General features: G+C 39.8%; 1 protein-coding gene across 2 annotated transcripts in view; it reads right to left on the bottom strand.

The window, feature by feature from the left end:
• Positions 1–26,540, bottom strand: part of ITGBL1 (integrin subunit beta like 1) — a 233,405-nt gene that overhangs the window by 80,818 nt on the left and 126,047 nt on the right. For both annotated transcript variants that reach the window (XM_086330521.1, XM_086330522.1), the window contains exon 7: positions 24,559–24,705. In XM_086330521.1, the coding sequence (XP_086186647.1) occupies positions 24,559–24,705 (147 nt within the window). The remainder of the gene's footprint in view (positions 1–24,558; positions 24,706–26,540) is intronic.

Here is a 26,540-nt window from a genome sequence, read left to right as displayed (position 1 = left end):
GCACAGCCAAAAGTACATACAGTAAATAAGATGGAAACAAGTATGCTGATTTCCCTTTTCATCCTAAATAAAAATGCATCTTAACTAATTTTGTACCTGTACTTTTAAATTCATTTTATTAAAAGAGACTCCCAAAATGTAGGCCCAGGAAAACTTAGATCTACTTACTTACTCCAGGTAACAATGCACACCCAAATGTGCATTGTTAAATGTCGAAACCGGAAAAAAATTCAGACCATAATATGAAAATCATATAATTGTGTTCATGGGCCATTTAAGTAGAGAAATGGATTAAATGAGGAAATAAAGATGAATGTTACATGTGGTCAAAATCTCTTAATACAGTATACAGCCATTAAAACCAACATATCCAGACCATATTACAAAGTGGGATAAACTATAAGATCTCATATAATTGCAAAAAGCAGGATATAAAGTTGTGTTTAAAAACTAATTTCCATTATTTTAAAATAATGCAAAGGAAAATCAATATGGAAATTATACACTAGTCAGCTTTTTAGGTTTATACTGGTAGGTGAAGTACTAGCAGTAAAAGAAATACCTTCTAAGTATTATTCTTTTACAGATTGTAAAAGTCTAAAGAAATTCATGGGCCTACGTAAGTCACTCAGACAAAGATTCTGATTTATTGATTTATATCCTAGTGTCTATGCCAAAGAATATTTCCTTGTGACACTGTACTGGTTTTCTTTCTTTCTTTCTTTCTAAGATTTTTTTGATGTCTACCACTTCCCTGGTGGCTTAGATTGGTAAAGAATCTGCCTGTAATGCAGGAGACCTGGCTTCAGTCCCTGAGTTGGGAGTTTACCCTAGAGAAGGAAACGGCAACACATTCCAGTATTCTTGCCTGGAGAATTCCATGACAGAGGAGCCTCGCGGGCTACAGTCCGCGGAGTCCCAAAGAGTTGGACACAACTCAGTGACTAACACAACACCATTTTTAAACTCTTTACTGAATTTGTTACAGTATTGCTTCTGCTGTTTATGTTCTACTTTTTGGCCACCAGGCATGTGGGATTTTAGCTCCCTGATGACCAGGGATTGAACCCACACCCCTGAATTGGGAGTACGAAGTCTTAACCATTGGGCCCACCAAGGAAGTCCCTGTACTAATTTTCTATTGCTGCTATAACAAATTTCCACAAACTCTGTGGCTAAACGTGACACAAAATGTACTACCTTATAGTTCCAGGGATCAGAAGTCTAAATGGATTTCAGTAGGCTAAAAATAAAGGTGTCAGCAGAACTGAGTCCTCCGGAACTCTACGGTCAAATAATCCCTTGCCTTTTCGAATTTCGGGAGGCCAATCACATTCCTTGGCTCCGGGTCCCATTCCTCCATCATCCAAGTCAACAACGAAAAGTCAATCCCCACGTCACCTCCTTCTGATTCTAAGTCTTCTGTCTCCTCTTCACCTTGTGAGGACCCTTGTAATTACACTGGGCCAACCCAGATGATTCACTACACTCTCTTGACTGTGTGTACATGTGTGTGTGCTCAGTCACTCAACTGTGTCTAGCTCTTTGCGACACCCTGGGCTGTAGCCCACCAGTCTCCTCTGTCCATGGGATTTACCAGGCCAGAATACTGCAGTGGGCTGCCATTTCCTTCTCCAGGGTATCTTCCTGACTCAGGGATCAAACATGGGTCTCTTGCAACTCCTATTTTGGCAAGAGGGTTCTTTACCACTGCACCACCCGAGAAGCCCCTTAGCAATCTTAATTTCATGTGTGACTTTTTCCTCCTTCCCACATAATCTGGCATAATCACAGGTTCTAGGGATCAGGACATGACTGTCTCTGGGGATTATTATTCTCCTACCACAGTTATTCATGAATTGCCTAATCAGGTCATGGTGTCCTTATACTATGAATCTGAAAAATATGCTACGTATCAATCTTGCTATGGGAAGATGGTGCTACATGTAATCAAAGATTCTCAAGATCAATACAGCTTGAAATGTGGTTGTAGCCAGTAAACGTTGTTTCGTTTGCCCAGAAGGGCTCTTTGAAATCTTTTTTTTTTTTCCCATCGCACCATGGGGCCTGTGGGATTTTAGTTCCCCAACCAGGAATGGAACCCTCGGAGTCTTAGCCACTAGACTGTCAGGGAAATCCTTCTTTGAAGTCTTAAACTGTTACTTATCACCACCCTGGCACTGCTCCTGGGGTGAGCCGAGTTCAATACTCCATCAATTCTCTCTTTGGACATACGTGTATGTTCAGTCGCATCCAACTGTTTGCAACCCCAGGGACTGTAGTCCATCAGGCTCCTCTGTGCATGGAATTTTCCAGGCAAGAACACTGAACTGGGTTGCCATTTCCTACTCCAAGCGATCTTTCTGACCCAGGGATTGAACCCTCATCTCTTGCGTCTCCTGCATTGGCCTGTGGATTCTTTATTACTGCCACCAGCTGGGAAGCCCTTGAACATAAGAACTGGTTCAAAATTGATCATGGTTCCAAGTTAAGGTGATGCACCAGCTGTTGTTTCTGCCTGGAACTGCAGGGGAGTTTTCTCCACGCCCTCATTTTCCTTTGTGAGGGCAAAGAAACATATAACCTTAGGTGGCTAGAACCCATGACCCTTCTGCATGGAGAATAATTCATCTACAGTAGGCAAGATTAAGATAAAATTCTAACACAGCAGAAATGCATGTGCTGGGGGCAGCTTCGTGTGGTCATGTGCCTGCATCCATGTGTGTAAGTGTGTGTGTGTGTGTGTGTGTGTGTGTGCGTGTGCCTACATGTAAGAAAGAGAGAGACACATATAAAGGTTTTTCCATTAGTTCTAAAGCTCATCTTCACCCCTGACCTTCTAGGTTATGTAAGCACATAACTCCTTTGTTTCTGGTTGAACTAGGATTCTACCATCTACCTCTAAAAGACTCAGTTGACATGGATGTTGTGTAATATTGCTATATCCTTAGCACTGTACCTAATGGCAAAGGAATGAAATACATAATCAAGAAAGCTAGACTTTTTCAGGACATAAAATCCAACTTGTAATATGTCCCAAACTGGGGATGGCTCTTCAGCGTGATCCAGCAGCAGTAATGCCGTACCTTTCTGTTACTGGGAGTCTGTGATCTCGAGTAAGCTTCAGCCACGGTCTTATGAACACTTTGCATATTTATCGCCTACACTGAACAAATAAAAGCCATTACTCTCACTCACAGCGTTCCTCTCAGGCCAGTTTATGCCATGGTGTCATTTCTATGATTCTGGATTGAACCAGAATCTAGCAGCAACATCAAAGTTCAAAAAACAGCCATGCAAATCATTCCATTAAGGTAACCATTAAGAAGAGTCTACTTGTCACTTTATATTGCCAACGGAATTAATTGCATTGAATAAAGGAATGAATACATGAATGGATACATGTATGATAAACAATTTCAAGCCCAGGAAGGTAGAGCTTGGTTCATTCAAGATTAATAATCACAGGAGTTATTGCTGCTGCATGACCTATTTGTCTATCTACTTTACTATTTCCTCAGGTTATGTGCTCTGACACACTGCTTGAAATTTTCTTTGATAATTTATCCCTGTCCCTCATAATTCCAGGATTCATATGGACAAAACTAGCTAAAGTTAAAACAATAATAACATGACTGAATGTTGATTGGAAAGGAGTTTATAGACTAGCTAAACCTTAGTTTGGAGCCATGGAGGAATTGCAAAACACCAATTATGTTTCTTTATTCCATTTTTATATATATTAATAAAATTCAAAAAGAACTTTATTAGCATACAAGTTAAATTTCCTTCTGTTCTTGTTCCTATACTCCTGTTATTTCTAGAATGGCAGGTTACACTCTTCTGAGCATTCAGGACTGCAACATTTATTAATCAGAATGGACACCTGTCATGAGTAGAGAATAAAACCCAGAGCATTAGAGAAGAAATGTCACTCTGTTCAAATGGAAACACAGGAATGGAATTTTTCCCCCCTCCTTGAAATTTTATCTATGTTTCTAATTATCCTAATAAGAAAATTCAGTGATAAATTCTCATGCTTCAGAAGAAAATGGTTTTGAGTTTGGTCCATCATTTCATTCCAAACTCAAATCTTGTGAACACATTAAAAAAAAAAAAAGCCAAGACAACCTACTAAATGGGAGAAGATACTTGCAAATGATAACACCAATAAGGGGTTAATATCCCCAATATATAAACAACTCATACATCAACTCAACAACAACTCAACATCAAAAGGCAAACAGTCCAGTTAAGACAAGGACAGAAGATCTAAATAGACAGTTTCCCAAAGAATACTTACAGATGGCCAACAAGCACAGGAAAAGATATTCCACATCATTAATCATTAATCATCAGAGAAATACAAACTACAACCACACTTAGATATCACCTCACATCAGTCCGAAGAGCTATCATTGAAAAGGACCACAAATAATCAATGTTGGCAAGAAAGCAAAGAGAGCCCTCATACACTGTTGGTGGGAATGTACATTTGTACAGTGACCATGGAAAACAGTCTGGAGGTTTCTCAAAAAACTAAAAATAGAACTATCATACGACCTAGCAATTCCACTGCTGGGTATTTAATCCTAAAGAAAGCAAAAACACTAATTCAAAGAGATTCGTGAACCCCAATTTTCACAGCAGCATTATTTACAGTTGCCAAGATACAGATGCTACCTAAGACTCCATCAACAGAAGAACAGATGAAGAAGATGTGTGTGTGTGTGTTTATGGGCATGTGTGTGTGCATATATATATATATATGTATGTATACATACCTAGAATAGAGTACTACTCAGCCATAAAATAAAAAAAATGAAATTTTGACATTTGCAACAACAAGGATGGACTTGGACAATATTATTCTAAGTGAAACAAGTTAGAGAAAGACAAATACTATTAATGTTATTTATATGTGGAACCTAAAGCCAAAACTAACTAGTGAGTATAACAAAAATGCTTTTGAACTGTGGTGTTGGAGAAGACTCTTGAGAGTCCCTTGGACTGCAAGGAGATCCAACCAGTCCATTCTGAAGGAGATCAGCCCTGGGATCTCTTTGGAAGGAACGATGCTAAAGCTGAAACTCCAGTACTTTGGCCACCTCATGCGAAGAGTTGACTCATTGGAAAAGACTCTGATGCTGGGAGGGATTGGGGGCAGGAGGAGAAGGGGACGACAGAGGATGAGATGGCTGGGTGGCATCACTGACTCGATGGACGTGAGTCTCAGTGAACTCCGGGAGTTGGTGATGGACAGGGAGGCCTGGCGTGCTGCGATTCATGGGGTCGCAAAGAGTCAGACACGACTGAGCGACTGATCTGATCTGATCTGATCTGATAACAAAAAAAAGAAACAGACTCACAGATATAGAGCACAAACCAGTGGTTACCAGCGGGGAGAGGGGAGGAGCGAGGAACAAGATGGGGTGGGAGATTAAGAGGTACAAACTACAAACTATAAAATAAACAAGCTACAAGGACATACAGTACAATACAGGGGATTTAGCCAGCATTTTACAGTAAATGGAATATAAATGGAATATAACCTTTAAGAATGGTAAATCACTATGTCAGACACGTGAAACTTACACAAATATTGCACATCAACTAAACTTCAATAAAGAGAAAAAGAAGTCACTTCATAAGTTACAAATACAACTGGATATCACCAAGTATTTCTACATTTGATTACTATTTGCATAATTGACTAGTTTAACTATTAAACCACACAATGTATAGTTAAGGCACATCTAATGCAAAATATGTTTCTTAATAATCTGCTCTGACCTCTCTGTAAAAGTGTTTTGGTTTTATGCAGTGGTTTTAATATCACACCTTTTGTTGATATCTTGCAGTTCTTTGAGAACCCAGTAAAAGAAACCGTAGGCCCCATCTTTATAAAAATATAAAAAGGTATGTACAGTTAATTTCCACTATTATATGAGTTACTTATTGCCCTGACACCCAACCATAAACTGCCAGAATTGTGTGAATTTCAGGTTAAGAATCCTGGGATATAGAAGTCTAAGAATCTTTCATTATAATATAAATTAATTTTGGTTGGAAAAACACATCACAGATTAGTTCTCAGAAAGCAACCCGTGAAGGCTGAAAGTCAGACTAAGGGCTCTGGGCAACTGAGGACCAGGGAAGGATAATACTGTGAAAGAGGTTCAACCCCAGCATTCACACCCAAAAGCTTCATAATTACACTGGATCTATTCTAAAATACAGATTCTCACTGCCACCTCAGATATACAAAAATGTGGTTGGAGCAATTTCCTGAACAAATATAGCATACTCTTTTATATTTCTGTACCTCCTGATGGGACTTCCTGTTTTGAAAATTCTTTATCCTTTTCACTAAGAGCATAATTTTCCCATGCCCCCACCCCCCACTGCCTCACTGCTTTTCCACCTTTTCAACAGACCATCCGGCAAAGACCCCATAGGACAGTAATTTTTCTGCAACTCTTAAGCACTCCCGAAGGCCCATTTGCTCTGTGGGAAGTAGGACAAAAACAAAAGTGTCCGTCCTTCTGTGGCAGGACTCTGCCCATTACACAACTCTGCAGAGCATTGATTCTAAATGTGGCCATACAGCGAAGTCACCAGTGAGCTTTTAAAATCCCTGATGCCCAGGCCATCTCACAGATAGATTAAGTCAGGTGGGAGCTCATGTTGGTATTTTTAAAATACTTCTTCAACAAATTCTAAGTCTCCTCTCTGGATTCTCAAAGAACAAAGCCCACCCAACTTTGATCTCTTCCAGAAAACCTTCAGGAGTCTGAAGTATGGTATAAATCTTTTTTTTTTTTTCTGTTTTCTGACCATCTTCCCTCTTCTGGCCCCATTTCAACACTTAGATCTGGCCAAGAAGAAATCCTCAGAGAGGGTCCTTGACTCCCTTATCTGGAGCTGGCTGCATAACCCACCTTGGCCATTTTATCTTGACTTTCATCTCTTAACGCTAAGAAAAATTATTTGTTTTCTTCTTTAGACTTCCCTGGTGGCTTAGACGGTAAAAGCGTCTACCTACAATGTGGGAGACCTGGGTTCGATCCCTGGGTTGGGAAGATCTCCCTGGAGAAGGAAATGGCAACCCACTCCAGTACTCTTGCCTGGAAAATCCCATGGATGGATGGAGGAGCCTGGTAGGCTACAGTCCGTGGGGTCGCAAAGAGTCAGACACAATTGAGCAACTTCACTTCATTTCTCCAACCAAACTGACCACAAGCTGTCTGAGAGGCCTGACACTAGCTGCCTATTTATTATTTTATCCTATGCACCTAGACCAGTTCTAGGCACACAGTAGGACCCCAATATATATAAGTCGAATGTGTGAATTAACTAATGAATGAGGTGAATGAATACTGATCTTATTTTCTCTCTAACATTCTATGGCCTTGAGTTCACCTGTTGCGTCATCTGCTTAAACCCCAGTAATCCCTCACAACTGTAGGTTGGTTTTCCAGTTAACAAGACAATTTCTTATGCACCATCTTAATCATCCCTCACAACATTTTAGAGGAAACGGCCATTATAATACAGTTTTCAGAGATAAAACTGACAGTCTGTAAAGTGAAATGCAACTTCCCAGGGCCACAAAAACAATGAACGGGATGAGCACAAGCACGCTGTGAGGTTCTCATAGGCCGTGTAGCCATGTCTGGAATTCCTGCCTTTGCAGAGGCACGTGGCCCCAGGATTGCAAAGTGGCTGACGGGATGAGGCTACAGATGCTGAGAGGAAGCACAGAGCTGTAGCACCGTGTGTGGGCACCTCAACCCAAACAGGAGGTCGATGCCTGCCAAGGGTTTTCCCAGGGATCACACAAGTAGTGGGAGGGACACTCGGGAAAGGGTTACATAAGGTCAGTATGTTCCAGCCTTGCCACGTCTTCGTGCAGCCACAAGACTTTAGGCCTCTGACCACACCCAGGACTCTCTACCACTATGGTCCTTCCAGGTTTCTCTCTTTATGCAACAGAATCATCCAGATTTAGAGTCACGCATGAATTACACTCCTTGGGTTTTGCCTCTTTATAATTACAGTAAAGTATACTCAAGTGTGTAAGTTTTGCCATCATCTTATCAGGACAATGATCCTGAAAGAGTCAGTCGCTCAGTCGTGTCCAACTCTGTGACTCACGGACCGTAGCCTGTCCTCAGGCTCCTCTGTCCATGGACTTCTCCAGACAAGAATATTGAAGTGGGTAGCCATTTCCTCCTCCAGGGGATCTTCCCAATCCAGGAATCAAACCAGGGTCTCCTGCATTGCAGGCAGATCCTTTACCATCTGAGCCACCATCTAGGACAGCCAGATTGTACCTGTACAGCCTGTACTCTCTGGGACAGCCCATTGGGACTATCACTTCCATTCAGTTGCTCAGTCACGTCTGACTCTTTGCAACTCCATGGAGTGCAGCAAGCCAGGCTTCCCCGTTCATCACCAACTCCTGGAGCTTACTCAAACTCATGTCCATCGGGTCAGTGATGCCATCCAACCATCTCATCCTCTGTCACCCCCTTCTCCTCCTGCCTTCAATCTCTCCCAGCATCAGGGTCTTTTCAAAGGAGTCAGCTCTTTGCATCAGGTAGCCAAAGTATTGGAGTTTCAGCTTCAGCGTCAGTCCTTCTAATTCTTTAGGACTGATTGCAGTCCTTGCAGTCCAAGGGACTGCATTAATTCCTCAAGGCTCAGCTTTCTTTATAGTTCGACTCTCACATCCACACATGACTACTGGAAAAACCATAGCTTTGACTATACTGACCTTTGTCAGTAAAGTAATGCCCCTGCTTTTTAATATGTTGTCTAGATTTGTCATAGCTTTTCTTCCAAGGAGCAAGTGTCTTTTAATTTCATGGCACAGTCAGCATCTGCAGTGATTTTGGACCCTAAAAAAATAAAGTACCTCACTGTTTCCATTGTTTCCCCAACTATTTGCCATGAAGTGATGGGACTGGATGCCATGATCTTAGTTTTTTGAATGTTGAGTTTTAAACCACCTTTTTCATTCTCCTCTTTCACTTTCATCAAGAGATTCTTTAGTTCCTCTTCACTTTCTGCCATAAGGGTACTGTCATCTGCCTATCTGAGATTATTGATATTTCTCCAGACAATCTTGATTCCAGCTTGTGCTTCATCCAGTCCAGCATTTCACATGATGCACTCTGCATATAAGTTAAATAAGCAAGGTGACAATGTACAGCCTTGACGTACACCTTTCTAAATTTGTAACCAGTCCATTGTTCCATGTCTGGTTCTAACTGTTGCTTCTTGACCTGCATACGGATTTCTCAGGAGGCAGCTGGGTGGTCTGATATTCCCATCTTTTTAAGAATTTTCCACAGCTTGTTTTGATCTATACAGTTAAAGGTTTTGGTGTAATCAATGAAGCAGAAGTAGATGTTTTTCTGGAATTCTCTTGCTTTTTCTATGCTAAAACAGATGTTGGCAATTTCATCTCTGGTTTCTCTGCCTTTTCTAAATCCAGATTGAACATCTGGAAGTTCTTGATTCATGTACTGTTGAAGCCTAGCTTGAGAATTTTCAGCATTACTTTGCTAGTATGTGAGATAAGTGAAATTGCGCGGTAGTTTGAACATTCTTTGGCGTTGCCATACTTTGGGATTGCAATGAAAACTGACATTTTCCAGTCCTGTGGCCAATGCTGAGTTTTCCAAATTTGCTGGCATATTGTGGCTATCAGTTCAGTTCAGTTCAGTTGCTCAGTCGTGTCCGACTCTTTGCGACCCCATGAATCACAGCACGCCAGGCCTCCTCGTCCATCACAAACTCCCAGAGTTCACTGAGACTCACGTCCATCGAGTCAGTGATGCCACCCAGCCATCTCATCCTCTGTCATCCCCTTCTCCTCCTGCCCCCAATCCCTCCCAGCATCAGAGTCTTTTCCAATGAGTCAACTCTTCGCGTGAGGTGGCCAAAGTACTGGAGTTTCAGCTTTAGCATCATTCCTTCCAAAGAAATCCCAGGGCTGATCTCCTTCAGAATGGACTGGTTGGATCTCCTTGCAGTCCAAGGGACTCTCAAGAGTCCTCTCCAACACCACAGTTCAAAAGCATCAATTCTTCGGCGCTCAGCCTTCTTCACAGCCCAACTCTCACATCCATACATGACCACTGGAAAAACCATAGCCTTGACTAGACGAACCTTTGTTGGCAAAGTAATGTCTCTGCTTTTCAATATGCTATCTAGGCTGGTCATAACTTTCCTTCCAAGGAGTAAGCCTCTTTTAATTTCATGGCTGCAGTCACCATCTGCAGTGATTTTGGAGCCCAAAAAAACAAAGTCTGACACTGTTTCCACTGTTTCCCCATCTATTTCCCATGAAGTGATGGGACCGGATGCCATGATCTTCGTTTTCTGAATGTTGAGCTTTAAGCCAACTTTTTCACTCTCCTCTTTCACTTTCATCAAGAGGCTTTTTAGTTCCTCTTCACTTTCTGCCATAAGGATGGTGTCATCTGCATATCTGAGGTTATTGATATTTCTCCCGGCAATCTTGATTCCAGCTTGTGTTTCTTCCAGTCCAGCATTTCTCATGATGTGCTCTGCATAGAAGTTTAAGCAGGGTGACAATGCTGACAGAATGTGGTCCACTGGAGAAGGGAATGGCAAACCACTTCAGTATTCTTGCCTTGAGAACCCCATGAACAGTATGAAAAGGCAAAATGATAGGATACTGAAAGAGGAACTCCCCCGGTCAGTAGGTGCCCAATATGCTACTGGAGATCAGTGGAGAAATGACTCCAGAAAAAAGGAAGGGATGGAGCCAAAGTAAAAACAACACCCAGCTGTGGATGTGCCTGGTGATAGAAGCAAGGTCCGATGCTGTAAAGAGCAATATTGCATAGGAACCTGGAATGTCAGATCCATGAATCAAGGCAAATTGGAAGTGGTCAAACAAGAGATGGCAAGAGGGAATGTCGACATTCCAGCAATCAGCAAACTGAAATGGACTGGAATGGGTGAATTTAACTCCGATGACCATTATATCTACTACTGTGGGCAGGAATCCCTCAGAAGAAATAGAGTAGCCATCATGGTCAACATAAGAGTCCGAAATGCAGTACTTGGATGCAATCTCAAAAACGACAGAATGATCTCTGTTCATTTCCAAGGCAAACCATTGTGGCTATAGCTCCATATAATTCATGATATGCAAACTTCTAGCAAATTCATCAAGTGAAGCTGTGTAAGAGAACTTTCTAGTCACTGTAGACTCCATTATCTGCTGACAATTTTTTTTTTTACATTTCTTTTAAGCTCCTTCTGTGAACTATTGTGCAATATAGGGCCACAGGAAAAACTCCAGAGAAAGAAACGTTGGAAAATGATTTGATGTCCTTGTAAAGAACGTTACATGTGACCTCAAATATCTACAGTTTCATTCTTGGGACCATTCAAACTTTAAGCAGCTCATGACAGTGCTATGCCAGACCATTTGGTGCTATTTACAACATCCACATGGCATGGATATTTTGAGCAGCAAAGAGGCCAAGACTATTTAGAAACTTAAATAGGAAGCCAAAGAATCTTGTCTTTCTTCCTTTATCCAAATAAAAGGCATCACATGAGAAATAAATATTTATGAAGAGCCAAAATCTCATCCATCTTAACTGTTGCAGTCCAAATGAAAGGACGTCTTAACTGAAGAATATGAGTCTGTATCCAAAGCAGTCACTTGGGAGAAAGCAGAGTCTAGAAAACAGCATAGCGAGTCACCTGATTCTTCTGAAGAGTACTCAGCTGTCAGGTTAGTGATGCAAAACCAGAGAAAGTCTGTGAAGAAGGTGAGTCATAAATGAAACCCATGGGACCCATGAGAGCACGTAGAATCTAAGGATCCAAATGAGTCAGAATATAGAATCAAGGGCACTTGCTGCAGAGAGAAGTGAAGGAGAGGAAAAGCAGCCTGGAGCAGTGAAGTTCAAAGTCACCAGTAAGGTAGCCCCAGTGAGAACCCAGATTCAGTCTAGAGTCTTTCAGCCCAAACACATAAGCCCACTTCCTTGCCTCGCTGCAATGCTGGGTCCTTTTGCCATTTAAAATAGGCAGGTATATGTACATATACCCAGTATAGACAATGGGGCCCTCAAAATACCAGTCCAACCACTAAACTGTTGTTATTTCACTGCTTTGCTAATATGAATGCCTCTTAATAAAACAGTCACTGTAGAATTGTGTCTTCCCCTATTCCATTAGATAAGTAAACATGATTGGAGGCAAAGGAAAGAGGAAACCACATGAAAGGATGCTAACATACTTGCCTCAGGTATAAGAAGGCTGTATCTTGGTCACTTTAGTTACATTTAACTTAGTATTTTAGCAAGGATGCATTGTAGTAGGCACTGAGGAAGGTTAACCCAGCATTTCTATGGCAACATTGAAGTGTGTGTGTGCTCAGTCATGTCCAACTCTTTGCGACCTCATGGACTGTAACCCACCAGCTGCTCTGACTGTGGGAATCTCCAGGCAAGAATCCTGGAATGGGTTGCCATTTCCTCCTTCAGGGGATCATCCCTACCTGAGGATCGAACCTGCATCTCCTTCACTGCAGGTGATTCTTTACCCCTGAGCCATCGGGGGCAGGGGGGAAGCCCTATACCTGGTAAAATGATCAATGAATATTAGATTTATTAAATTTGATAAGCAACATCACTAATGAAAATATGATGCATAAGATGTCAATATGCTCTAGTATGGTTATACCTTGAACATACTACTTTCTGTTGAATATAATATTTGCATGTGAAGAGACAACACATTGGAAAAGACCCTGATGCTGGGAAAGACTGAAGGCAGGAGGAGAAGAGGACGAGATGGTTGGATGGCATCAATGACTCAATGGACATGAGTTTGAGTAAGCCCCAGGAGATGGTGAAGAACAGGGAAACCTGGTGTGCTGCAGTCCATGGGTTGCAAAGAGTCACGCGACTGAGCAACTGAACAATATAATATTTGCGTATGTATCTATCATGGACATTTAACATAACGACAAGCCATATAATTTTTAATGACATCTTATGTATCCAAGAAAGGAATTATAGAGTTTTGATCATCTACATGACCCTAAAATCTAGACATGATAATGATACTCTGCCTCATGGATTTTTCTATTAGAAACAAAGCGTATAGAATGTGTAGTTCTGTGAAGATTACTGCTGATAACCAGAAGAGACTGTTCCCCATGAAATGTATCTGGTTTGCTTGTTTATGTTGAATAAAAGCAGGTAGATAACCATCAGAGCCCCACACTATATCCTACACAGTGGGCTTAATGTTTTAATAGAAATAAATAACTATAGTAACAAAACTGTCATGGTTGTCACACATTTCATTTTAAGGTCACTTAGAGAAATCAGGATTGAATTCATGCCCAATATTCTATTTTCATTTCAAATAGATTTTGACAATATTTGTTGCAGTCTTTACTGGGAACTTTCTTAGCCAGAAAATTTTGCCAGTTTTCAATTTACTCCATAAAAGTTATGCAAAATGTAATAAAAATTGTCCATTTATTTGGATTGATTTCTATCTTTGACACAAAATGTTCTGTTGCCGGAGACAAACCATTTAAGCAAGATCGCTGACTGGAACACACACACAAAATATTCACTTTGTCTGGGGAGTGATACAGTTTTCTGGACTATGGATCAGAAAATCCTCAGGTTATCTGAAAAAAATATTACATTTATTATTTTCCACTGAGTTACTTTGTACCATCTTTTTTAAAAGATTAGACAAAAATTACTAAATTCAGCTTCTGAATTTTTTTTTCCTTTCTGCTCTGCTGAATATTAAAATAGCAAGAGGAAAGGCACAGTGAAATAAAGAAGAGGAACAGAGATAATTATTTGCCTGCTGGAAAGGAGAATTCCTACCGAGTCATCTTACATGAGATCTTCTTTTCTTGGCTTGCTTCCATTATATTTAGCAATTTCCTTCAATGTACACAAATTATGCCTGTAGTTTAGTAAACGCTGCTTCTTCATAGAATCGAGAGATTAAATATCAGATTTAATACGGACTGGCCAGAAAAACACCAGTCTGCAGCTGTACAGGCACCTGCACCTTCGGTCCCTCATGAGGGTAGAAAATGTCCCAGCACATCATGAAACCTTGAAGAGTGATGGAGGCGCTATATTTCGTTCTTCCATGATCCCAATCTTTTTCTCCCCATATTATTTTTTAAATAAGTTGTGTGTGTGTGCATGCACATACAGTCAGATCCAACTCTTTGTGACCCCATGGACTGTAGCCCGCCAGGCTTCTCTGTCCATGGGATTTCCCAGGCAAGAATACGTCCAGAGGATCCTCCCGATCCAGGGATCGAACCCGTGTCTCTTGCGTCTCCTGCATCAGCAGGTGGATTCTTTGCCACTGTGCCACCCTGGCAGCCCTAACAAAGTCATAATAAATAGCATTCACATTGTCGAGGTTTTGTGAAATGTTCTACAGTTTAAGACATTCTAATACGTATTTTCTGAGTACAAAGGAAGCAAATAACAAAGAGGCTTTTTCTCTTCCTAGATACTATTTTTCTACTCTGGGTCATTCCATGATTTTAGAGAACACTTAAAAGCCATAAAAGGGACACTGAAAATTTAAGGTGTGCTCAGAGATCCGTGGGAGACACCCTGGGGATCCAAAGACTGATGTCTCATCATTTAATGTCTATAAATAGGACAAAATATAGACTTCTGCTTCTGGCATGATTTCCCAATTCACTGATATTATCCCCATTTGGTGCATCACTGAAAGTAGGATGATTCCTTTTGGAAAAGGAAGAGTAAAGAAGCTTATCTGACAGGATCATTTCTGCATCTTCTTTGGCTGGGGTGCTCAGCAACTACGTCTGAAAGGTCATAATTCAGTGTATGACTGTTCCAGAGTTCCCAAGCTCTGACAGACGCAGGGGATCGATCAAACTGAATACTTAGTAAAGAGAAAATCTGAATCCCACTCTCCTTCTCAAAGTTGTTGCTGTTGTTAAGTCCCTAAGTCACGTCCAGCTCTTTTCAGCCCCGTGGACTACAGCACACCAGGATCCCCCGTCCTCCACTAACTTCTGGAGTTTGCTCAAATCCACGCCCATTGCATCAGTGATGCTATCTAACCATCTCCTCTGACCCAAACAATTGCCCCGAGGTGGTGATTGGACCCCTGCTTCAGTGCCCCCACCTGCTGAGGGCGGATCCAGTCCTAACACTCCTGATTCGCCCCTGGTTCCTTCGGCCTACCGAGTTTTACATGGTTCTATATATTCTTTTCCAGTGGTCAGGTACTCCTGCCCACTCTCAGCTGGCATTCTGAACGCACTTCTGTGTCTGAAGGTGTATTCCTGATGTACTCGTAGAGAGAGATGTCCTCCACGTTCACCTACTCCTCTGCCATCTTGTTCGTCTCTAACCATCTCATTCCTGCTGCCCCCTTCTCCTTTGCCTTCAGTCTTTCCTAGAATCAGGGCCTTTTCCAGTAAGTCGGCTCTTCGTATCAGGTGACCAAAGTTTCAACTTCAGTATCAGTCCTTCCAATGAGTATTCAGAGTTGATTTCCTTTAGGATTGATTGGATAACAGTCCTTGTTATCCAAGGGACTCACAAAAGTCTTCTCCAGCACCACAATTTGGAAGCATTGGTTTTTTGGCCCTCAGCCTTCTTTATGATCCAACTCTCACATCCATACATAACTACTGGAAAAACCATAGCTTTGACTCTACAGACCTTTATCGACAAAGTGTACTCAAAGTACTACTCAAAGGAAATACTGGGTTCTCTTGTCTATACATTTCCCACTTCACTAACAATAAGATATCTAATTAAGCCTCTGGGAATTTTAAAAATACAATCAAAATCACAGTAGGTGGGGCAGTACTTAAAATGTTTGGAGAACTATCCTCTTAACAATTTTTTTCAGTTCACAAAACCACACAAAAAAGTTCAAATTGTTAGCTATCCACTCTATGTTGTATAGGAGATCTCCAGACCTTATTTACCTTGTATAAAAAAAACTTATACCCACTGGAAAAAACCTCCCCCCTTTCCTCCTCCCCGCTCCACTGGTGACCACCATTCTATTTTCTGCTTCTGTTAGTTTGACTATGTTAGATAGTCAATGTTTGCTTGTGCTAAGCATTACTACATACACAAACACAGGAAAAGGACACAGGGACATGTAACAGATCTGTGTATCACCCTGACTGTGCTGATGGCATCACAGGTATACGCACACGTCCAAACTAATCAAATTATATACATTAAATGTGTGCAATTTTTTGTTTTTTTTAACATCAATATCTCAATAAAGCTGATAAAAATTTTATTAAAAAATTAAAAGACCCTCCTACCCACAAAAATTGACAATAATTTTTTAGAGGACTTAAAACAAAATTTTTTTTCTATTTCAAATAACAATTGTATCCTCTATATATAAATAAGAAAAATGGCAGTTATAAAATAATTACGTAGAGTAAAAAAACACAGGTTAAAAAAAATGCATGCATCACAAAAAGCTTCTCTGGTTGATCAAAACGAGAAAAGGTGTGCTTTGCCAATAAAAAGAAGAGATAAATGATAATTTAAATTGAAAAATCTCCAGATGGTGCAAATTTGGCATGCTATCCTTCTTTCAAATTATGTTCCTAGGTGAGGAAACTGAACCAACTTGCTTAATTCATTAATTAAGGCTTACTAATTGATAAAAATGAGGACACAGTTCCTATTTTCTAGAAGCTATGATATTCAATAATTAGCTTCCATTTGTCATTCTCCTCCCACCTCACACCTCCCCTTGTGGGGGTGTCTGGGTATGTGTGTTGAAGGGCCAAAACACGTGCAATCTCTCTTAGAACAAGTCTGATCAAAGAAACCCAAAGGGAACAGGGGACAGACAACAAACACGGGACTGCGGCACCAAATGAGACAACGACTTAAACACGAGGACGGATGATGACCAAAAAGGGCAAACGCTGCAAACACGAGCTGCTGAGTACTAATGCCTGCAGATAAACTGTTCGTTTTGATGATTACAGAAGTCAGTGAAAGGAGTTTGATAAATGGTAAAAGTTTCAACACAAACAGAAACCACCCCATGGAAAGCGAATTATTTAAATTGTCACTACTGGTAGGCGGAGGGAAACCCTCTTCCACCCCGATACAATTATTCTAGAGAATATAAATTGTTTGGGAACATTTATTAAGAAGTTATATTTTTATGCATTTAAATGTTTTCAATCCACATCCGCTCCTTCATGGATCACAGCCTTGTCATGACGAAGTGGGCTGTGTAACTCAAGGAATCTATGAGCCACACCATGCAGGGTCACCCAAGATGGACCAGTCATACTGACGAGTTCTATGGCCCACTGGAGGATGAAATGGAACCCACACCAGTATTCTTGCCTCGAGAATCCCATGAACAGTATGAAAAGGCAAAAGATATGAAAGCAGAAGTTCAGCCCTCCAGGTCAGAAGGTGTCCAATATGCTACTGTGGAAAAGCAGAAGGCAATAATAGCTCCAGAAAGAATGAAGAGGCTGGGCCAAAGCAGAAGCAACACTCAGTTATGTATATGTCTGGTGGTGAAAGTAAAGTTCCATCTATAAAGAATGATATTGCCTAAAAGTCTGGAATGTTAGGTCCATTAATCAAGGCAAATTGGATGTGATCAAGCAGGAGATGGCAAGATTGAACATTGACATCTTAGGAATCAATGAGCTAAAATGGACAGGAACGGGCAGATTTGATTCAGATGACCATTATATTTACTACTGTGGGCAAGAATCCCTTAGAAGAAATGGAGTAGTCCTCAAAGTCAACAGAAGAATCTGAAATGCAGTACTTGGGTGCAGTTTCAAAAATGACAGAATGATCTTGGTTTGTTTCAAAAGATGTACTTTGCATCATAGGGGATTGGAATGCAAAGGTAGGAAGTCAAGAGATACTCAGAATAACAGGCAAGTTTGGGCCTTAGAGTACAAAATGAAGCAGGGCAGAGGCTAACATAGTTCCGTCAAGAGAACATGGTCGTCATAACAAACATCTTTTTCCAACAACCCAGGAGATGACTCTACACATGGACATCAGCAGATGGGTGATATAAAAATCAGACTGATTGTATTCTTTGCAGTTGAAGATGGAGAAGTTCTATACTTTCAGCAAAAACAAAGCCTAGAGTTGACTGTGGCTTCAATCATGAGCTCCTTATTGCAAAATTCAGGCTTAAATTGAAAAAAGTAAGGAAAATCACTAGACCATTCAGGCATGACCTAAATCAAATACCTTATGATTAAAAAGTGGAAGTGATAAATAGATTCAAGAGATCAGATCTGATAGAGTACCTGAAGAACTATGGACAGAGATCTATAACACTGTACAGGAGTCAGTGACCAACACCACCTCCAAGAAAAAGAAATGCAAGAAAACAAAGTGGTTGTCTGAGGAGGCCTTACAAAAAGATGAGGAAGAAGGGAAGCAAAAAGGGAAAGATACACCCAAGTGAGTTCCAGAGAATAGGAAGGAGAGATAAGAAGGCCATCTTAAAAGAACAGTGCAAAGAAATAGAGGAAAACAATAGAATGGGAAAGACTAGAGATCTCTTCAAGAAAATTGGAGGTTTCAAGGGTATATTTCATGCCCTTGAATGGGCATGATAAGGTCAGAAATGGTAAGGACCTAACAGAAAAAGTGAAAATGAAAGTGGCTCAGTCATATCCAACTCTTTGAGACCCCATGGACTGTATAGTCCATGGAATTCTCCAAGCCAGAACACTCGAGTGGGTAGCTGTACCCTTCTCCAGGAGATCTTCCCAACCTAGGGATCAAACCCAGGTCTCCCACATTGCAGGTGGATTCTTTACCAGCTGAACCACAAGGAAAGCAAGCAGAAGAGATTAAGAAAAGGTGGCAAGAATACACAGAAGAACTATACAAAACAGGTCTTAACGACCTGGAATCACAATGGTATGGCTACTCACCTAAAGTCGGACATCCTGGAGTATGAAGTCAAGTGGGCCTGAGGAAGCCTTATTATGAACAAAGCTAGTGCAGGTGACAGAACTCCAGCTGAGCTATTTTAAATCCTAAAATATGATGCTATTAAAACGTTGCACTCAATATGTCAGCAAATTTGGAAAACTCAACAGTAGTCACAGGACTAGAAAAGGTCAGTATTCATTCCAATCTCAAAGAAGGGCAACACCAAGGAACGTTCAAACTACCATACAATTGCACTCATTTCACATGCTAGCAAGGTTATGCTCAAAATCCTTCAAGCTAAGCTTCAGTAGTACTGTGAACCAAGAACTTCCAGATGTACAAGCTGGCTTTTAAAAAGGCAGCGGAATCAGAGATCAAATTGCCAGCACTGCTTGGAACATGGAGAAAGCTAGAAAATTCTACAAAAACATCTACTTCTTCTTCATTGACTATGCTAAAGCCTTTGACTGTGTTGATCACAACAAACTGTGGAAAATTCTTAAAGATATGGGAATACCTGACCACCTTACCTGTCTCCTGAGAAACCTGTATATGTGGATCAAAGAAGCAACAGGTAGAACCAGACACGGAACAATGGACTGGTTCCAAATCAGGAAAGGAGTAAGACAAGACTGTAAATTGTCACCCTGCTTATTTAACTTATATACAAAGAACATTATGAGAAATGCTGGGCTAGATGAATCACAAGCTGGAATCAAGACTGCTGAGAGAAATATCAACAACCTCAGACATGAAGATGATACCATTGTAATGGCAGAAAGTGAAGAGGAACTAAAGAGTCCATTGAAGAAGGTGAAAGAGGAGAGTGAAAAGCTGGCTTGAAACTCAACATTTGAAAAACAAAGATCACGGTATCTAGTCCCATCACTTCATGGCAAATAGAAAGGGAAAAAGCGGAATCAGTGACCTATTTTATTTTCTTGGGCTCCAAAACCACTGCGGACAGTGACCACAGCTATGAAGTTAAAAGATCCTTGCTCCTTGGAAGGAAAGCTGTGACAAACCTAGACGGCATATTAAAAAGCAGAAAAATCACTTTGCTGAATAGGTCCACAGAGTCAAAGCTATGGCTTTTCCAGTAGTTGTGTATGGATGGGTGTGAGAGTTGGACCATAAAGAAGGCTGAGAGCCAAAGAACTGATGCTTTTCAACTGTGATGCTGGAGAAGACTCTCAAGAGTCCCCTGGACAGCAAGATCTAACCAGTCAATCCTAAAGGAAATCAACTCTGAATATACATTGAAAGGAATGATGCTGAAGCTGAAACTCCAATATTTTGGCCACCTGATGCAGAGAGCCAAATTACTGGAAAAGACCCTGGATCTGGGAAAGATTGAAGGCAAAAGGAGAAGGGGGCAGCAGAGGATGAGATGGTTAGATAGCATCATGGACTCAAAGGATATGAGTTTGAGAAAGCTCCGGGAGATAGTGGAGGACAGGAATCTGGCCTGCTGCTGTCCATAGGATTGCAAAGAGTCAGATATGACTGAGCCACTGAACAACAACAAATCCACAGCTAAGAATAATACTTAGGGTTTATGCAAATGTTCTTCTATAAGAGTATAAAGTATGACATTTGCACTTGAATAAAATAAGAGACAATTTAGATTTCTAATAAAAGAGGGTTGATTAAATTATTTTGCTATGGATACAACCATATTATGGAATGCTATGTAGCCATATCAATAATTTTGCAGAAGAATACTTATAATACAAAAATTTATTCACTGCAAGTTGTTCAGAAAATTGTTATAAGAACACATTAACAAATTAGAATGTTAGTAAATTATCTTAAATGACAGCTCTTGCATTGAAGGGCCTGGATTAAAATTTCTATGAAAACTTGTACCTCCTGCACCTACCAGGTAAGATGACAGATTGTTCCAGTTTCTTCTTTTGTGAAAAGTAGAAGAATTATATTTCTTCCTACCTCATTGTGTTTTGGGAATATTAAAAAAGGTAATGCATTTAATGCTCTTAGCATTTTATTGTGCCCATAAATGCTACTGATATTAACAGAATAATATAAATATATCACTTATAAAATATACATATATTTAGTTTGATTTTGCCATATCATGGAGCATATGGCGTCTTAGTTCCCCAACCAGAGATTGAACCCATGTCTCTTGCAGCAGAAGCATGGATTTCTAACCACTGGACTGCCATTGAAGTCCCTATTTATGCTGATTTAGATACCCATGCTGATATGATACATTCAATATATATACAATAATAAACCTCAACTTTTTTATACCTACCTCTTTGGATTTAAGCATGATTTTTGCTGCATTTGCTAGCTTGGTTGTGTTGCTTTGGCTGTGTTCCCTAATTCTGCATGCAGAAGAGAGTATGATCAGGAGTTCTGTGGCCATAACAAACAACCCCAACGTCTCAGCCACTTGAAACAACAAAGGTTTATTTCTCACTTGTGTTATAGACCTTTGGTGGGTCAGCAGACATCCCCTTATTTAGATCAGCTACCATCTTAAACACTGCAAATCCCCATGCCAGGGAACACGACAGCACAACAATCTCTCACTGCCTCCGCATCCTCCACTTGGAAGTGATAACATCCCTTTTGCTCATATTTTCTGGCCAAAGCCAGACCACGTACCCAGGAGAACCTCAATAACAATAAAAGTGTATTTTTAACCAAGAAGAGTTGAAAACCAATGTGTAGACATTGCCCGTGTCTGTGTGCTCAGTCGTGTCCGACTCTTTTGCCCTTGGAGCGAAACACTGATAGGAGAATTGAGAAAGTTGCACCCCACCCCCCAACCCCAGGAGCAGAAATTAGGATGAATCACTGGATATCCACACTGGCTCCAGGAGAATCATCTAACTAAATGAAGGAATAGAAATCAAGGAATTACAGGATTAACCAAGAATTTAAGACATCCTCTAAATTATTCCCCTGCCTTTAAGACATAATGATCACACATAGTCATCAATGGCACAAGCAAGTAATCTAATTTAATTCTACCAGGAGAATTGCTTTTTTTTTTTCCCCTTGGCTCCAGCTGGTGAGCTGCTGAGGCTCTCCGGCTGGAGAACCGATGGGCCTTGTAATTGCTTTCTTCACTCATGTAACCACAGCTGCAGTTGTCATTCATAAACCGCAAAACTAATCCTTTGGAAGTTTCCATCTTGGCCATTTGCTTTAAAACCTCCAGTGCTCATGAGTTTGCAGATGTAGCCCTATGAAAAATGAAGTCTCTGACCATTGGTCCGAGCACTGGCCTGCCTGTCATAAATCCTTGGTCTTCATTCTCAAAATTCTTACATTTTGTTACAGTTCCCTGGAAAACCTCTTCACTCATCAATATCTCTGTTTCCTTGTGAGGAAACTAGAGAAGCTTACAATTGGTAAAGAGCATCAAAAGGCTTGAATGAATTTCAAAAAAAATAAAAAGTATAATTCTCCACATATTAACACCTTTTTGGTACAATAAACTTTAAATATACTCTAGTCCTGAAAAATAGGAACTAAATAAAGATTATTCATAAAGGTAGGAGACAAATATGTTTGTCAGAGTTTATTAAACATTGATATATGAAGTCCATAAATAATTCTCTTGCACTAACATCATATAAAAATTCAAGACAAATGGAAAACTTTGGCAGATATATATATATATACACACATACTTAAAGTCATTTTCTATGTTTAAGATATTTTATATGCTTTTCTTATTTTTCTATTATATAGCTTGCTATTCTTAGCAATAAATAACAATAGTCCAAGAAAAACTGATTTTTTAGTCTTTGTTATTTTAAGAGCTTAATAGGCTTGCTGAAGCAATAGAATCACAATATTTTACTAATGCTGATATAACAGTGGTTCCTGTCTGGGGTTATTAGTGAAGGATGGGGCAAATCCGAAATGCTTCTGAAATTAAAAATTCCTTCTATCCATATTTTATCCTCTTTCTTATAATCATTAGGGATAAATACCAGAGTACAGGAAAACAGTATGTTACAAATAATCTTGGAGACTTGGGAGGGTTTTCTACCCACCCCTCAAAAAAATAATAATAGAGAAAAGATGACATATGATAATAAATAACAGTGGGGATGTGGAGAAATTGGAAGCTTCATACACTTCTGAAGGAAAACTAAAATAGTACAGTCACTTTAAAGCCAGTGTTACGGTACGTCAAGAACCTAACCATAGAACTCCATATGACACAGCGATTCCAACTCATGGGCAGATATCCAAGAGAAATGAAAAAAAAAAAATTCTTTGCACAAAACTTGTAAATAAATATTCATAGAACGGTATTCATAATGGCCAAAAAGAATAAACAACTCAAATGTTGATTGACAGATGGGTGGATGAACAAACATGGTATATCCATACAGATGAATATTATGCAGCCATAAAACGAGGTACTGACACATTACAATGTTGAAAACATTAAGCTAAGTGAGAAAAGCCAGACGCAAAAGAACACAGTTCCTATTTAGATGCAATATCCAGATCAGGCAAAAGTACAGAGACAGGAAGAAGATTAATGGTTTCCAGGGGCTGAGTGGGGAGAATATGGAGAGTGACCAGGAAGGGGTACCAAGTTTCTTTTTGTGGTGATGAAAATGTTCTGGAACAAGTCAGTGGTGAAGGTCAGATAATTCTATGAATACAGTAAAAAGTAAAACAAAAAACCCCTCTAAGTTGTATACTTTATAAGCACAAATTTTATGACACTTGAATTCAATCTCAAAAATTCATTTTTCAAAAAGAAAAAAAAAGCCCTGCAACATAAAATTAATTTTTTAAATTTATTTAATTGAAGGCTAATTACTTTACAATATTGTGGTGGTTCTGATCTAACATTCACATAAGGGAAATCTTTCTCATTTTCCTTTTTCATGAATAAAATTTGTAATAACTTCAATTACCAGTTCCTCCAAAAGCATATTTCACCTTAATTTTGCCATTTTTCGCATGAAAGCTGAAATTGTATTTCTTATTTTGATAAATCAAAAACAGTGAAACCAGCTTTCCCCTAGATGAATCCTTCCTTCTCCTCCAGTGTGTACTGATCTGGTACCAAGAACACACCTGAGGCTACATGCCATCCAAGACCAGGAAAGCTTATTCCAAGCTGTTTATATGATGCTTTCTCAAAAGCCAACACTACAATTCCGTAGGATGTTATTAAGTTTCAGAAATGTCAGTGGACAATTAGATGGTTTTATTGACAAAGCTCTGAGCAAATATTCAAACTTTTTTTTTCTTCTTTTAATGCAGCATTGAACTAGATGGAAATTGAACAAATCTCAGAGCTAAAGTAGACTGAGTGAGTGAGTGAGTGTGTGTGGGGGCGGTTGTGACAGAGAGGAAGAAAGAGAGAGATTATAGTTCTCCGTATTTTCACTCGTGGATACTGGAGTCATTATTCTGAAAAGGCAAATTGTTCCTCATTCAGGAATCTCAGCTACCTTTTAAATAAGATATGTGTGAAGTGAATTCACTAGACTCACAGGGTTAGAAGTGGTGGGTGGCAAGGCCTGAGACCCTCACTTACCCCTTCCTGAGCATGGCAGAGTGGCACTTCCCTGGCACTTTCTGATGCTCTCCTCCGTTGACAGCGGGCAGGAACGTGGGTGTTCACACTTCTTCCCATACCAGCCTACTTTGCAGTCACATCTGCCACAGTTACACTGCCCGTGACCTTCACAATGAGAGTAAGAGTATACATGTATATTAGTGTATGTAAAAATGTATTATATATATATATACACATACACATGTATATGAGAAAAACATACTGAAGTCAGAATTAGTTTCCAAACAGTGAGTGTGACAAAGAACTCAGGATCTCATAGAAAACATTAAGGCAAAAGTCCATTTTTCAACAACGTTCTTAAATACCCGAGCTGTATTGACTGATCGTGAAGAGTAAAGAAAAGCAACAACTCCAGATCAGATAAACAGGTTTGGAGGGCTATCAACTTGAATCTTTCAAAATCCAAGTGCATGAGATTGAATTAGCCTGCTGGGGCCCAAATGGAGGGTTTAATGGGTCTGGAGATTAATTCATATGGAGGAGAGCCATAGGAAATGGAAAGCAATTTGTTTTTGAAACAGGGTCTCAGCTCCTGGAGTCTCCCAGACTTTATTTTCATGACCTTTTTACTACCCACAACCCTTGAAGACTAATTTCATACACACAAAAGAGGTCAGGAAAGAAATTAATTTATTTACACATGGACACAGAGCCTTCAAAAAACTGTGATAAGTGGTGATATGGTATAGCAGAAAATAGACCAGGTTATCAATCATATAAGTAGGTTCAAATCCTGACCCTGCTCCCTACAGAATACAGCTGGTCAAATGACACCCTCTTTGACATTTAGGTTCTTCATTCTAAACCGCATTATCTATCCACATTTATCAAGAAGTATATAATGTATCTTAAAATGCTACATAAAAATGAGCTATTGTTATTTTTATTCATTTGAGCCCACACATCTAACCAAGTAGGAACAGAAAGGAATGAATAACTTAGCTGAGTTTTTCTAACTCTTCATAACCGTTCTGAAACTCATTATTACAAATGCAAAGTAAAGTAGATTTCAATAATTCCTCCAAAAATGCATGAAGGATTTTAAAGGAAGTGGAATCATACTTTCCTTAAGTAAATCAAGTATGTTGCTAATGTATTAAAAATCCATGCTATTTTGTATTCAGTTCAGTTCAGTTGCTTAGTCGTATCCGACTCTTTGTGACCCCATGGACTGCAGCAGGCCAGGCTTCCCTGTCCATCATCAACTCCCAGAGCTTACTCAAACTCATGTCCATTGATATTAATATATATCACAGAGTATGAAAACTGGCCTTCAGTGAAGACTGGCCTGTTTTATCAGTATCTCATGAGGTCTGTGGGCAGATGTCCATCTGTCAAGTTTGAAGCATCCGTCTATCAGGAAGCTTTTCATTATAAACAGGCTTCTTCATGGAATAAGTCACAAAATCACAGTCAAAATAGGATGAGCTATTAGGGACTACGGAACCCAAATCTCTCATTTACACTAAATTCCATTCAACAAGTTTATTGAGCACCTGCTATGTAACAGAATCTATGGAACAAATTGCTATTGATACTAACACTTTGTCTTAGAGCTCATAATTTTAAAGGAAAAATTTTTGATTACTAATAGATACATACGACATGTGACTATGATCATTTAGACCTTCAAACACAGGAATTTTTATTATAAAAATTTAACTTACTAACACTTATAGCTCTGAGGTTATTGGGTTCCCTAGATTCTAGCCATTTATCCTAGCTTACAAAGTTCCTCCCCATCTTCCCTGTCCTCATATAATTTTTAGAGCAAAATTTGCAAACAGAGCTGTATTGCAAATGCATAGATAAAAAACAGATTTTAAAACAAAATCTTTAACATTTAAAGTACAATCAATTCTGCTGTTCTATGAGAGCCAGTGACTTTGAAATTCTGGGAGACAAGCAGCATCATTTGTAGGGCACTTGAATGTGCCAGG

This window comes from Bos grunniens, chromosome 12 (genome assembly GCF_055505025.1).
Source record: "Bos grunniens cultivar Pamir isolate PY7600 chromosome 12, Bosgru_T2T1.0, whole genome shotgun sequence".
In the NCBI taxonomy this organism is placed as follows: domain Eukaryota; kingdom Metazoa; phylum Chordata; class Mammalia; order Artiodactyla; family Bovidae; genus Bos; species Bos grunniens.
The sequence above is the reverse complement of the archived record's forward strand: the minus strand, read 5'-3'. Positions and strand labels throughout refer to the sequence as shown.